Genomic DNA, 14,441 nt, shown 5'->3' on the forward strand with positions numbered 1-14,441 from the left:
AAAAAGAGATAGAGGAAGACGTAAACAGATGGAAGAACATACCATGTTCATGGATTGGTAGAATCAACATCATTAAAATGTCCATAGTACCCAAAGCAATCTATAGATTCAATGCACTCCCCATTAAAATACCAACGGCATATTTCACAGACCTTGAAAGAACTCTCCAAAAATTCATCTGGAATAAAAAAAAGACCCCGAATAGCCACAGCAATCCTGAGAAAGAAGAATAAAGTAGGAGGGATCTCAATACCAGATTTCAAGCTGTATTACAAAGCCACTGTTCTCAAAACAGCCTGGTACTGGCACAAGAACAGACATATAGATCAATGGAACAGAATAGAGAATCCAGATATTGACCCAAACCACTATGCTCAATTAATATTTGACAAAGGAGGCATGAACATACAATGGAATCAAGACAGTCTCTTCAATAAATGGTGTTGGGAAAATTGGACAGATACATGCAAAAAAATGAAGCTTGATCACCAACTTACGCCATACACAAAAATAAACTCAAAATGGATACAGGACTTAAACATAAGACGGGAAACCATAAAAATACTAGAGCAATCCACAGGCAGCAAAATGTCAGACATATGCCAAAAGAAATTCTTCACTGACACTGCCCCTAGGGCAATGGAAGCTAAAGAGAAAATTAACAAATGGGACTATATCAAAATAAAAAGCTTTTTCACAGCAAAAGAAACCATCAACAAAACAACAAGAAGGCCCACTGCATGGGAGAACATATTTGCAAATGGCATCACTGATAAAGGTTTAATCTCCAACATCTACAGGCAGCTTATACAACTTAATAAAAGGAAGATAAATGATCCAATAAAAAAATGGGCAACAGACCTAAATAGAATCTTTTCAAAAGAAGACAGAAGGAAGGCCAAGAGACACATGAAAACATGCTCAACGTCACTAATTATCCGAGAGATGCAAATCAAAACAACAATGCGGTACCATCTCACACCTGTCAGAATGGCTATCATCAACAAATCAACAAACGACAAGTGTTGGCGAGGATGCGGAGAAAAAGGAACCCTCGTGCACTGCTGGTGGGATTGCAGACTGGTGCAGCCACTGTGGAGAACAGTATGGAGTTTCCTCAAAAAACTGAAAATGGAACTCCCATTTGACCCAGTAATCCCACTCCTGGGAATATATCCGAAGAAACTAGAAACACCAATTAGAAAGGATATATGCACCCCTATGTTCATAGCAGCACAATTCACCATAGCTAAGATTTGGAAACAGCCTAGGTGCCCGTCAGCAGATGACTGGATCAGAAAACTGTGGTACATCTACACAATGGAATACTATGCTGCCATAAAAAAGAAGGAATTCGCATCATTTGCAGCAACCTGGGAGGAATTGGAGAACATTATGTTAAGTGAAATAAGTCAGTCAATGAAAGAAAAATACCACATGATCTCACTCATTTATGGATAATAAAGAACATTATAATCTTGAACAAAAAGATAGATACAGAGACAGTAAAGCATCAAACAGACTGTCAAATTACAAGGGGAAGGTTAGGGAGAGGTGGGGGAGATAAGAGATCAATCAAAGGACTTGTATGCATGCATATAAGCATAACCAATGGATGCAAAACTCTGGGGGGTGGGGGCATATATGGGAGGGGGGTGTGGGGAGGGCAATGGTAAGATATGTACACATATAATACCTTAATAAAAAAATTGGAAAAAAAAATAAAATAAAACTTAACTGCATTCAGTTCTTTATATAAATGTATGTTTTCCTTATCTAACTGTTTCAGTATAGGTGAGTGTTTTATTTTAAGATATGCAGAACTGTGATCTAAAATGGTCCTTCCTTTGCCTTCCCAGACACCCACATAATGAAAATTATAGTTTTTCTTATCCCTCTGAGCACATGCAACATTTAATATTTTAAAATTGTAGGCCTGGAAATCAGTGTAGTATTAACTTGTTTTGTTTTAAATCCATTTCCCTGAGAAATTTTTATGGTGAGCATTTCTTTTTTTTTCAAGCTCTCACCATTTATTTTTTAAATATTATTTTATTGTTTTAAGTATTACACATGGTAGTACATATATCTCCTTTTTTATCCCATTGACCTTACCCCATTCTCCCCTTCTTCCTGTCACATGCCCTCATACACCCTCCAGTGTCTTGTGTCCATTGGTTATGCTTATATGCATGCATACATGTCCTTCAGTGGATCTCTTTCCCCCCTTCCCCAACACTCCCCAGCCTTCCCATTATAATTTGACAGTCTGTTCTATGCTTTACTGCCTCTGTATCTATCTATTTGTTCATCAGGTTATAATGTTCTTTATTTTCCATAAATGAGTGAGATCGTGTGGTATTTTTCTTTCATTGCCTGGCTTATTTCACTTAGCATAATGCTCTCCAGTTCCATCCATGCTGCTGCAAATGGTAAGAATTCCTTCTTTTTTATAGCAGCGTAGTATTCCATTGTGTAGATGTACCATCGTTTTCTAATCCACTCATCTGCTGATGGGCATTTAAGCTGTTTCCAAATCTTAGCTATGGTGAATTGTGCTGCTATGAACATAGGGGTGCATATATCCTTTCTGATTGGTGGTTCTAGTTTCTTGGGATATATTCCTAGAAGTGGGATTACTGGGTCAAATGGAGTTCCATTTTTAGTTTTTTTAGGAAACTCCATACTGTTCTCCACAGTGGCTGCACCGGTCTTCATTCCCACCTGCAGTGCATGAGGGTTCCTTTTTTTTCCAAATCCTTGCCATCACTTGTCGTTTGTTGATTTGTTTGATAGCATTCTGACAGGTGTGAGATGGTATCACATTGTCATTTTGATTTGCATCTCTCAGATAATTAGTGACTTTGAGAATGTTTTCATATGTCTCTTAGCCTTCCTTCTGTCATCTTTCGAAAAGTATCTATTTAGTTCGGTTTACCATTTTTTTTATTGGATTGTTTATCTTTTTTTGTTGTTGTTAAGCTGTATGAGTTCCCTGTAAATGTTGGAAATTAAACCTTTATGACTGATAACATTTGCAAATATGTTCTCCATACAGTGCGCTTCCTTGTTGTTTTGTTGGTGGTTTCTTTTGCTGTGCAAAAGCTTTTCATTTTGATGTAGTCCCATTTGTTTATTTTCTCTTTAGCTTTCATTGTCATAGGAGCGGTATCAGTGAAGACATTGCTTCATCATATGTCTGAGATTTCTCTGCCTGTGGATTTCTATACTATTTTTATGGTTTCTTGTCTTATGTTTAAGTACTTTATCCATTTTGAGTTTATTTTTGTGTATAGTTTAAGTTGGTGGTATGATTTCATTGTTTTTGCATGTATCTGTCCAATTTTCACAACACCATTTATTGAAGAGACTGTCTTGACTCCATTGTGTATGCATGCCAAATTTGTCAAATATTAATTGAGCATAGTGGTTTGGGTTGATATCTGGGTTCTCTATTCTATTCCATTGGTCTATATGTCTGTTCTTGTGCCAGTACCAGGCTCTTTTGAGAATAGTGGCTTTATGATACTGCTTGATATCTGGTATTGAGATCCACCTACTTTGTTCTTCTTTCTCAGGATTACTGTGGCTATTTGGGGTCTTTTTTATTCCAGATGAATTTTTGGAGAGTTATTTCTAGGTCTGTGAAATATGCCGTTGGTATTTTAATGGGGAGTGCATTGAATCTATAGATTGCTTTGGGTAGTATGGACATTTTAATGATGTTGATTCTACCAATCCATGAACATGGTATGTTCTTCCATCTGTTTATGTTTCCCTCTATCTCTTTTTTCAGTGTACTGTAGTTTTTCCTGTATAGGCCGTTTACCTCCTAAGTTAAGTTTATTCCTAAATATCTTAATTTTTTTGGTGGGATGGTAAATATGATTGCTTTTTTAGTCTCTTTTTCTGTAAGTTCACTATTGGTGTATGGAAATGCCAGAGATTCCTTGGCATTAATTTTGTATCCTGCTACATTGCCGAATTCATTTATTAAGTCTAATATTTTTTGATGTGGTCTTTAGGGCTTTTTATGTACAGTATCATGTCATCTGCATATAAGGACAGTTTTACTTCTTCTTTTCCAATTTGTCTGCCTTTTATTTCTTCTTCTTGTAAAATAGTAATGGCTAATACTTCCAGTACTATGTCGAACAGGAGTGGTGTGAGTGGGCATCCTTGTCTTGTTCCTGTTCTTAGGGGAAATGGTTTTAGTTTTTGCCCATTGAGTATGATGTTGGCTCTGGATTTTTAATATATGGCTTTTATTATGTTGAGGTATGATCCTTCTATTCCCACCTTGCTGAGAGTTTTTATCAATTATGGGTGTTGGATCTTGTCAAATGCTTTTTCTGCATCAATTGATATGACTATGTGGTTTAAATCCCTCAAATTTTTTATGTGATGTATCATGTTTATTGATTTGCAGATATTGTACCATCCTTGTATCCCTGGAATAAATCCTACTTGGTCATGGTGTATGATGATTCTGATGTACTGCTGGATCCGATTTGCTAGAATTTTATTGAGGGATATTGGCCTGTAATTCTCTTTCATTGTGTTGTCTTTGGTTTTGGTATTAGGGTGATGCTGGCTTCATAGAATGAACTTGGAAGTGTTCCTTCCTCTTGAATTTCTTGGAATAGTCTGAGGAGGATAGGCTTTGGTTTTTCCTTGAATGTTTGCTAAAACTCTCCTGTGAAGCCGTCTGGCTCCAGGCTTTTGTTTGCTGGAAGCTTTTTGATGACTGCTTCAATTTTTTCCATTATTATTGGCCTATTGAGATTTTTAGATTCTTCCTGATTGAGTTTTGGAAGGTTGTATTTGTCTAGGAATATGTCCATTTCCTCAAGGTTGTCCAGTTTTTTGGATTAGAGTTGTTCATAGTATTTTTTTTAACAATCCTTTATATTTCTGTGGGGTCTGTTGTTATTTCACATCTTTCATTTATGATTTTGTTTCTTTGGGTCCTCTCACTTTGCTTCTTGGTAAGCCTGACTAGAGGTTCACCAATCTGGTTTATCCTTTCAAAGAACAAGCTCTTGGTCTTGTTGATCTTTTGTATTGTTGTGTGTGTTTTTTCTCTATGTTATTTATCTCCAATTTGATCTTTATTATTTCCTTCCTTCTGCTTATACTGGGTTTTTCTTGTTGCCCTCTTTCTAACTCTGAGTTGTAGGGTTAGGTAATTTAATTACCATCGTTTCTTGATTTTGCAGTAGGCATGTAGAGCTATAAACGTCCCTCTCAAGACTGCTTTCGCTGTGTCCCATAGATTTTGGATTATTGTGTTTTCATTGTTGTTCGTTACCATGATGTTTTTTATTTCTTCTTTGATCTCTCTGATAACCCAGTTATTGTTTAATAGCATGGTATTTAGTCTCCTGGTGTTTGATATTTTGGGTTTGTTTTTATTGTAATTGATTTCTAGTTTTATGCCATTGTGAACTGAGAACATACTTGATATGATTTCTATCCTCTTTAATTTGAAGAGACTTTGCCTGTGACCCAATATATGGTTTAAGTTTGAAAATGACCCATGTGCACTTGAGAAGAATGTATATTCTGTGGCTTTGGGGTGAAATGTTCTGAAGATGTCAATTAATTCCATCTGATCTAGTGAGTCATTTAGGATTGATGTTTCTTTGCTGATTTTTTGTTTAGATTATTTGCCAAATGTTGATAGTGGGGTATTAAATTCCCCTACTCTGATTGTATTGCTTTAAATCTCTCCCTTGATATCATCCAGAAGTTTGTTGTTGTTGTTGTTGTTGTTGTTTTTCAATGTATTTTGGTGCTCCTGTATTGGGTGCGTATATATTTATGAGAGTTATTCCTTCATGTTGGATTGCTTCCTTTAGTATTATGAAGTGGCCTTCTGTATCTCTTTTTATGTTCTTCACTTTGAGATCTAATTTGTCAGCTATATGTATTGCTACCCCACCTTCTTTTACATTTCCATTCACCTGAAAAAACTTTTTCCATCTCTTCACCAATACTCTGTTTGCATGTGCATCTTTTTTCCTGAGGTGGGTTTCCTGTAGACAGCAGATATATGGGTCATGTTTTCTTATCCACTCAGTTACCCTATGTCTTTTGATTGGGACATTTAATCTATTTACATTTAAAGTTATTATTGATAGGTACGTGTTTGTCTCAATTTTTATTCTTTACCCCTGTGTTCCTTCTTCACTTCCTATTTCTTTTTTTTACAGCAGACCCTTCAGCATTTCTTGCATTGCTGGTCTGGTGGCAATAAACTCCCTTAGTCCTTTTTTGTCTGTGAAACTCCTGATTTCACCCTCAATTTTGATTGATATCCTTGCTGGGTACAGTATTCTTGGATTCAGACCCTTCCTTTGCATGACTTTGTATATTTCATTCAATTCCTTCTTGCCTGATGTGTTTCTGTTGTGAAATCATTCACTAGTCAGATGGGAGATCCTTTGTATGTATCTTTCTGTCTCTCTCTAAAGATTCTTACTTTGTTGTTGGTGTTTGCCAATTCTATCTAATAAAAGAGTAATATGCAAATTGACCATATCTCCGCTACACCCAAAGCCACGCCCACCAGCCATGCCCACCAGCCAATCAGGAGAAAATATGCAAATAAACCCAACCAAGATGGCTGCGGCCACAGAGAGCAGGAGGGAGGCTTGGGTTTCCCCAGCAATGGAGGAAGCCAAGCTTTCTGCCTACCCTTACCAGCCCAGGCCTCCACTCAATGCTACAAAGTTTCAATGATAGAAGATAAATAAATCCCCCAAAAATGGCGCCAGCCAGGTAAGAGCAGTAGGCTTGAGTTGCCCCTGGAAATGGAGGAAGCCAAGCTTTCCACCTGCCCTGGCTGGGGCAGGCTTCCACTCCAGGCTACAAAGTTTCAATGATAGAAGATAAATAAATCCCCCAAAAATGGCGCCAGCCAGGTGAGAGTAGGAGGCTTGAGTTGCCCCTGGAAATGGAGGAAACCAAGCTTTCCACCTGCCCTGGCTGGGCCAGGCCTCCACTCCAGGCTACAAAGTTTCAATTATAGAAGATAACTAAATCCCAGATACCAGGGCCTCCACTTGGGTCACCGGGGGGCGTGGCTAGCCTGCAATCCACCACAAGCTCCTCACCCAGAACACCCCACTCCCCAAAGGAACCCCAACCCTGATCTGGGACACTCTTCAGGGTAAACCAACTGGCCCCACCCATGCACCAGGCCTCTATCCTATCTAATCCTATTTAATAAAAGAATAATATGCAAATTGGCCATCACTCCAACACATGATGGCTGCCCCCATGGGGTTAAAGATGACTGCCCCCATGTGCACACAAGATGGCCAGCACAAGATGGCCAGCAGGGGAGGGCAGTTGGGAGGGACCATGCCTGCAAGGGAGGGCAGTTGTGGGTTATCAGGCCAGCAGGGGAGGGCAGTTGGGAGGGACCCAGGCCTGCAGGGGAGGGCAGTTATCACTGACCAGGCCTGCAGGGGAGGGTATTTAGGGGCAAACAGGCTGGCAGGGGAGCATTTAGGCATCAATCAGGCTGGCAGAGGAGTGGTTAGGGGTGATCAGGCTGACAGGCAGAAGTGATTAGGGGCAATCAGGAAGGCAGGCAGGCGAGCAGTTGGCAGCCAGCAGTCCTGGATTTTGAGAGGGCAGTCGGATGTCCCTTGAGGGGTCCCAGATTGGAGAGGGTGCAATCTGAGCTGAGGGACACTCCCCCGCCCCCTGTGCACATATTTCATCTACTGGGCCACTAGTTTAATTTTAATGTGACTTAACGTTGGTCTTTTTGCATTCATTTTGTTTGGGACTCTGTGAGCTCTTGGATTTATGTGAGTTTTTTCTTCCCTATATCAGGGACGATTTCTGTCATTATTTCTTTAAACTGGTTTTCTGTTCCTTGCTCAGTCCTCTCCTTCTGGCACCCCTATTATACCTTTTAGCATTTCATAAAATACTAGTATGTCGGTGATTATCTCCTTTAGCTTTTTCTTATCTGTGAAGCTCTTTATCTGACCTTCCATTCTGAATGATAGCTTTGCTGGGTAGAGTAATCATGGTTGTAGGTTCTTGCTATACATCACAGTGAATATTTCTTGCCACTCCCTTCTGGCCTGCATAATTTCTGTTGAGAAATCAGCTGACAATCTTATGGATGCTCCCTTGTAGGTAACTAACTGTTTTTCGCTTGCGGCTTTTAATATTCTCTCTTTGTCTTTTGCTGTTGGCATTTTAATTATGATGTGTCTTGGTGTGATCCTCTTTGAATTCCTTTTGTTTTGGATTGTCTGCGTTTCCTGGACTTGTAAGTCTATTTCTTTCACCGGGTGGGGGAAGTTTTCAGTCATTATTTCTTTAAATAGGTTTTCAATATCTTGCTCTCTTCTCTGGTACCCCCATAATTCAGATGTTGGTACGCTTGAAGTTGTCCTAGAGGCTTCTTTCACTATATTCATATTTTTGGATTCTTTTTCTTTTCCTGTTGGGTGATTTTTGCTTCTCTGTATTTCAAATCTTTGGCTTGATTCTTGGCTTTGTGTGCTAGGTGTCCTATAGGGCCCAGTGGCTCAGCCTCCCCAGTTATCAGAGGTGGACACTCTTAGTGCAACCTTTGTGGGCTGTGTGCGCAGTCTTGTTGTTGTTGAGCCTTGATTATTGTTGGTATCCCTGGGAGGAATTGACCTCCAGGCCAATTGGCTGTGAGGATCAGTTGTGTTAATGATGGGAAAAATTCTGTGCTGGAGACACCCTTATGGGGCAAGACTTGCTTCAGTGGAGCCTTGGTGTTCACTGAGTCTGCCCCCTGAGTGTGTCCCTTATGGATCTTAGGAGTTGTAATATGGATGGTCCCACTGTGACTACTGGGTAGACTGGCTCTTGGATCTCCAAGGAGGTGCAAATTTAGCCTCTGCCTGAGGCCACCCAGCAGGAGCTATGGAGAGATCTGCAGATTCCTCTTCATTATTTGGGGTTTGGAGCTGCCCAGATGAGGCCCAGCTGTGATGTAATTGAAGGTGCTGTGGGATTTTGAACCTTCTTTTGGAAGTTCTGGGTCTCTCTGACCCAGCTGCAGTTTGTTAGGTAATTTTAGATTGCAAAGGGCCAGGCCATTCATACGCAAAAGCCTCTGTTCACAACTTGGGTGGGGCGGGGTCTCAGGGCAGAACAAACAGCTATGGCTGATCCTCAGCCCTGCTTTAAGAGGCCCCCGGGTCTCAGTGTCTCTCAGTAATTGCTGCAAGAGAAAGCTGCCCTCGAGTTCTGCCCAAAGCCAGACAGTCCAGATTCTCCCCATATGTATCTGGGTCCCCAGAGTCTCACCCAGAACTGGAGTTCAGAGCAGTCAGGAGCTTGTGTCTCTCTCCCGATTGAGAAAGACAACAGCATCCTCAGTTGCCAGCCCTTTCCGCGCGTGCCTCCATACCTCTGCCTTTGCTTCCGCAGCTCCTCTGAGTCTCAGTGTGGTTTTCTCTTTCCTTCTAGTTGTAGAATTTCCACTCAGCCAGACTTCCTGTGGTTCTGGATGATGTCCATTTTGTCTTTTATTTGTAGTTCTGAAGTGATTTTGCGAGGCAGCAATTTCAGGTGTTTACCTATGCTGCCATCTCGGTTTCTCCCTCAATTCTTTTCTGTTTCTGTTTTGTTTATTTATTTTGTTCTTTAGATTTTTCATATTAGTTAACAACATGGTATTTGTCTTTCTTTGACTTATTTTACTGAGCATAATACTCTCTAGGTCCATCCATATTGTGGCAAGATTTCATTTTTTTAATTGTTAAGTCATATTGCATTATATGTATACTAGAAGCCCGTTGCACGAAGTTTCGTGCAGTAGACTTTCCTTCACCTGGCTGCCAGCACCAGTTTTAGTCTGGCCACCCGCCAATCAGAGCGCCTCCCACCAGCACCAGTTTTCCTCTGGCCACCCGCCAATCGGAGCGCCTCCCGAAGGCTGAGGGCGGGACTCGCCAGCAGCGCCGGCCATTTAGGCCGGCGGGAGGAGCGGGGGGGCGGGGACTCGCGAGTCACCGTCCCCAGCTCCTACTGCCAGCCAATCGACCACTCTGAGTCCTGCCCCCCGTGCCTCCAGCTGGCCCAATTGTGGGTGTAGCGGAGTGATGCAATTTGCATATTACCTTTTTATTATGTAGGATACTACTTTTTTTTTTTTTTAATCCTTGCCCAGAAATATTTTTCCGATTGATTTCTAGAGACAGTAGAAGGGGAGGGAAAAGAGGGTGGAGAGAGAGACATCGATGTGAGAGACATATTGATTAGTTGTCTTCCATATGCACACTAGCTGAAGCCAGGAATCGAACCTGCAATTGGGTACATGCTCTTAACTGGGAATCGAACCTGGGACCCTTGGGTCCACAGACATTCGCTCTAACCACTGAGGGACCTGCTAGGGCTACCACATCTTTTTCCTTTCATCTATTGATATACACTTAGGTTGCTTCTGTTTCTTGGCTACCCTATATAATAAAGAGATAATATAATAATGAGATAATATGCAAATTCACCATCATTCCAAACACAAGATGGCTGCCCCAATGTGGACACAAGAGGGCTTCCACAAGATGGCCAGCAGGGGACGGAAGTTGTGTGAAATCAGACCAGCAGGGGCGGGCAGTTGAAAAGGTCCAGGCCTGCAGGGGAGGGCAGTTAGGGATGACCACACCAGCTTTTTCATGAAATACCTTTTGCCATCCCTTTACTATCAGACTTTGTCTTTTGATCTAAAGTGAGTCTCTTATAGACAGCATGTGAAAGGGTCTTGTTTCATTATCCATTCAGCCACCATATGTCTTTTTGATTAGAGCACTTATGCCATTTGTATTTATTTATTTATTTTTTTGCCATTTGCATTTAGATTAACTGTTGATATGTATTTATTGCCATTTATTTACATCTTCTCATCTTGGTGGAGTGCCCTTATGTAGTAGGCATCCTGTAGGGCCCGTGATGCACCATCCCCAGTCACCTGAGTTGGCGCTCCAGGAACGTCTAGCTTGTGTGGCCTATGTACACCCTCCAGCTGTAGTTGAGCTTTGATTTCTATTGGCAGGGATTTACCCCCAGACTGATTGGCTTTGAGGACTGGCTGTAACTACAGGGGAGGAACTGCTGTTCAGCACCCTCTCACCCCCCGACACCCACCCCCATGCAACCCACCTCCCTCCTGTGGAGAGGAGGACTCATTTGAGCTGGGCTCTGGTGCTGGCCAAGTCCACCTTTTGAATGTGTTACTTGTGGAGGTGCTTCAGTGGTGGTGTGGCCTGGTCTGACACTGTCCAATGTGTGTGCTGGCTGTGGGGCCTCCTGGGAGGTGCAGGTGAATGTCATCTACTGATTATACCCTGCCCAGGGCCACCCAGCATGAGAGACTATGATCTGCAGATGGTTGGTACTGATTGCTGGGCTTGGAGGTGCCCAGGAGAGGCCAATCTGAACTGAGGCTTGCTGCCCCTAGTGCCAGGCTTGGGGCTCCTTAGCAAGAGGTTTGGGGACACACTAAAGTTAGGTGGTTCTTATTTGGGGTTTGTGGACTTTAAAGAGATTTTAGGAAAGTTCACATCATGAGCCAAGATGGGCCATTTGTATGGAAATGCGGTGAAAGCGTTAGTCAAATTAATGGAGGCTCAGATGTGATGCCCAACTGTGCCTGTAGAGTAAGAGTGGGCTCAGCAAAGAAACAGTGGCATCTGCCAGCATGCTGTCTGGGAGAAAGCTGCCTCTTCAGCACTTGCCTCAAAGCCAGACAGTTCAGTTCCTCCCCGTATGTTTCTGATGTTTCGAGCTGCTGCCCCAACCTAGAGTGAGTTAGTGTGAGCATGAACATCCATTTGGGACCCTTTAAGAGGAACACCTGGGACTCTGGCAGCCCTCTGTCTCACTCATCCACCATCCTTCCTGGTTTTCACAGCCAGAAGTTATGAGCCTTGGGTTTGGGGGCCTCGTTTGGGGCAGGGACCCCTGGCTTCTCAGAGGGGAACCTCCAGAGCTGATATCCCTACCAATTACCAACCCACATGTGGGTATAGGACCTGCCTGTTCCTCCTCTCTGTCCCTCCCACCTCTGCCCCTCCCACCAATCTCGACAGGACTTCAGGTCAGCTAGGCTCTGGTGATTCTGTGATGGTTGTTCTGTTGTCTAGATGTAATTTTGCTGTGGTCCTGGGAGGGGGCAAGCACAGTGTTTGTTTGCTCTGCCATCTTGACAGGAAGCCCAACACTCACGCAATTCTGAAGCTTCAGCTGCACTAATCACACTGTCTGATTCCAAAGTAGTTATGACAATTTGTGCTTCTGGTGGCAGTGCCTGACACATGATATTTTCAGACTTATAAATTTTTGTTCACCTGATGGGTCTGAAGTAATGTTTGATTATGATTTTGGTTTGTATTTCTCTACTTACTAATGAAGTGAGCATTTGTCTCTTTCTTACAAAGTTTGTAGGAATTCTTTGTTTTGGATGCTACTCCCTGTTAGTTGTGTTACAGTAGCTTTTCAAGTGTTCATGTGTGTCTTACCTTGTGCGGCTTGTCTTTTTATTCCTTATAGTGTTTCATTGATGAACATGAAGTTCTTAATTTTAATACAGTAACCATGTTATCAGTCTGTTTTCTTCAGGACTTGTACTTGTACTTTGTAAATGTTCCATCTGTGACCTGAAGTCACACAGATTTTTTTTCCTGTGTTGTATTTCCTAGTCTGGGTCTTGTATTTGAATTGTTTTGCTATCCCATTTGAGGTTTTTAATCCACCTTGAGTTTTTCGTTTAAAAAAATGTTTACATCTTTACTGAATAAGATTGACACATGGTGTCTAAAGTGTACACTTAATAAAGGTTGACATGTATTCGTCTTGAAACTGTCACCACAGTCCAGACCATGAACATACCCATTGTCCCATTCCACTTCCCCCATTACCAGACAAACACAATTTGCTTTGTCACTATTCAGTAATTTGCATTTTATATATAGAGACTCGTATAATAGGGATTTTTTCACTTAGCATAATTTCTTTCATTTAGCATAATTTGGAGAGATTCATCATGGTGTCGCATGCATCAGTAAGTCATACTTCCTATTGTTGAGCAGTATCCACTGTATGACTTCATCGTGGTTGGCTTATCCATCTGCCTGTCCCTGAATATTTTGGCTTTTTTCTGTTTTTTTTTTTTGCTATTGTAGGTAAAGCGGCTATAAATATTTATGTCTGAGTCTTTGTATAGAGCTGCACTTTCATTTCTCCTGGGCTGGGTCATATGATAGGTGTCTAATTTTAGAAACAGATGGTTATGCCATTTTATAGTTCCATGTACTAGACATAAATAGGCTTTGAACATTTTTCACAAGTTTCCTCAAAGCTTTTTATGGAAATGCATCTTTGTTAGACTGCTGCCCAGACTCATTTCTCTGTAGTCTGGGGGTGGATTGCTGAGCATGTTATCTGAATGAGTAATCTCTCTGTTTTCCTCAGCTGAACACTATCACCATGTCCAATGCCATGGCCAACAGTAGCATTTGGCCTGCCTTTGGGGGAACAGTCTACCGCTCCCCCGTGTCTCCACTCCTACCTTCTGGCAGCAAGGTTAGTAAGTTCTGTGTACAAGCCCATCCCCAGCACCACCCCAGCCTGTTTATCCCAGGGCCCCGCCTACTGGTTCCAGTTTCTAAGACCCCTGGATTCAGTTATCATTGAGATGCTGCAGTTGGCAGATAAAACTGAACGAGAGGAAGAAGATGATACTAGTGGTCATGCTGAGCCCCACTAGCATCATGGGGGAGCACTGGGTTTGAGACACTTACCTCCTAAACAAAGGAGTTCTCTCTGTTGCTAGGCCCATTCTCCTGGCCTGCGGGACTCTCATGCTCCTGCATTTGCCCACATAGGCAAAGGCCATGTGGACCCGACACACAATGGACTAATGGACTGCATGTAGCCTGATGTTATGCAGGACCCAACTCCACCATGGAAAGCAAACTCTGGACACTGGCTCTGCTTCTAGCTCTGCTGAGTCCCCAGCTGCACATTTCCCAGGCCTGGATTAAGGGAAACAGGACTTTGCAAACCCAGGGATGTCAATCACTCCTCCTCCTGTGTGAGTCTCAGACATTTCTTTTTCTCCAGATAGTGTAAGGACCCAACTCCAAGCACCCATTGGAGAAGGGGATACCCACTTCCACCGGTGATAACCCACTTCCACTGATAACACTGTGTGGAGACTTTAGGTCTCTGAGTTTGTAAGGGCTGCCAGGCACCTCCCCTGAGCTTGTCAGGTTTAGTATGGTGTCACTTTTTTGTTCACACTTGACCTGCTAAGTATTTGTTTATTGTCTACTTTCTCCCAACTAGAATGTGCCATCCGTGAGAAACGAATTATTTTCTTCACTGTTTATCTTCATTGGTTTTAGAAGAGTAGATGCTTAATAGTTTCTCATTAA

At 42.1% G+C, this 14,441-nt stretch overlaps 1 protein-coding gene across 1 annotated transcript in view; it reads left to right on the plus strand.

Moving 5' to 3' along the window:
- Positions 1-13,771, plus strand: part of LOC307094695 (protein regulator of cytokinesis 1-like) — a gene marked incomplete at both ends in the record, with an annotated part of 37,509 nt that extends 23,738 nt beyond the window's left edge. The window contains 2 exon segments of the mRNA XM_079763751.1: positions 13,477-13,587; positions 13,646-13,771. Of these exon segments, the coding sequence (XP_079619877.1) occupies positions 13,477-13,587; positions 13,646-13,771 (237 nt within the window).
- Between the last annotated feature and the right edge of the window lie 670 nt (positions 13,772-14,441).

This window comes from Cnephaeus nilssonii, assembly GCF_951640355.1.
Source record: "Cnephaeus nilssonii genome assembly, chromosome: 23".
NCBI classification, from domain to species: Eukaryota; Metazoa; Chordata; class Mammalia; order Chiroptera; family Vespertilionidae; genus Cnephaeus; species Cnephaeus nilssonii.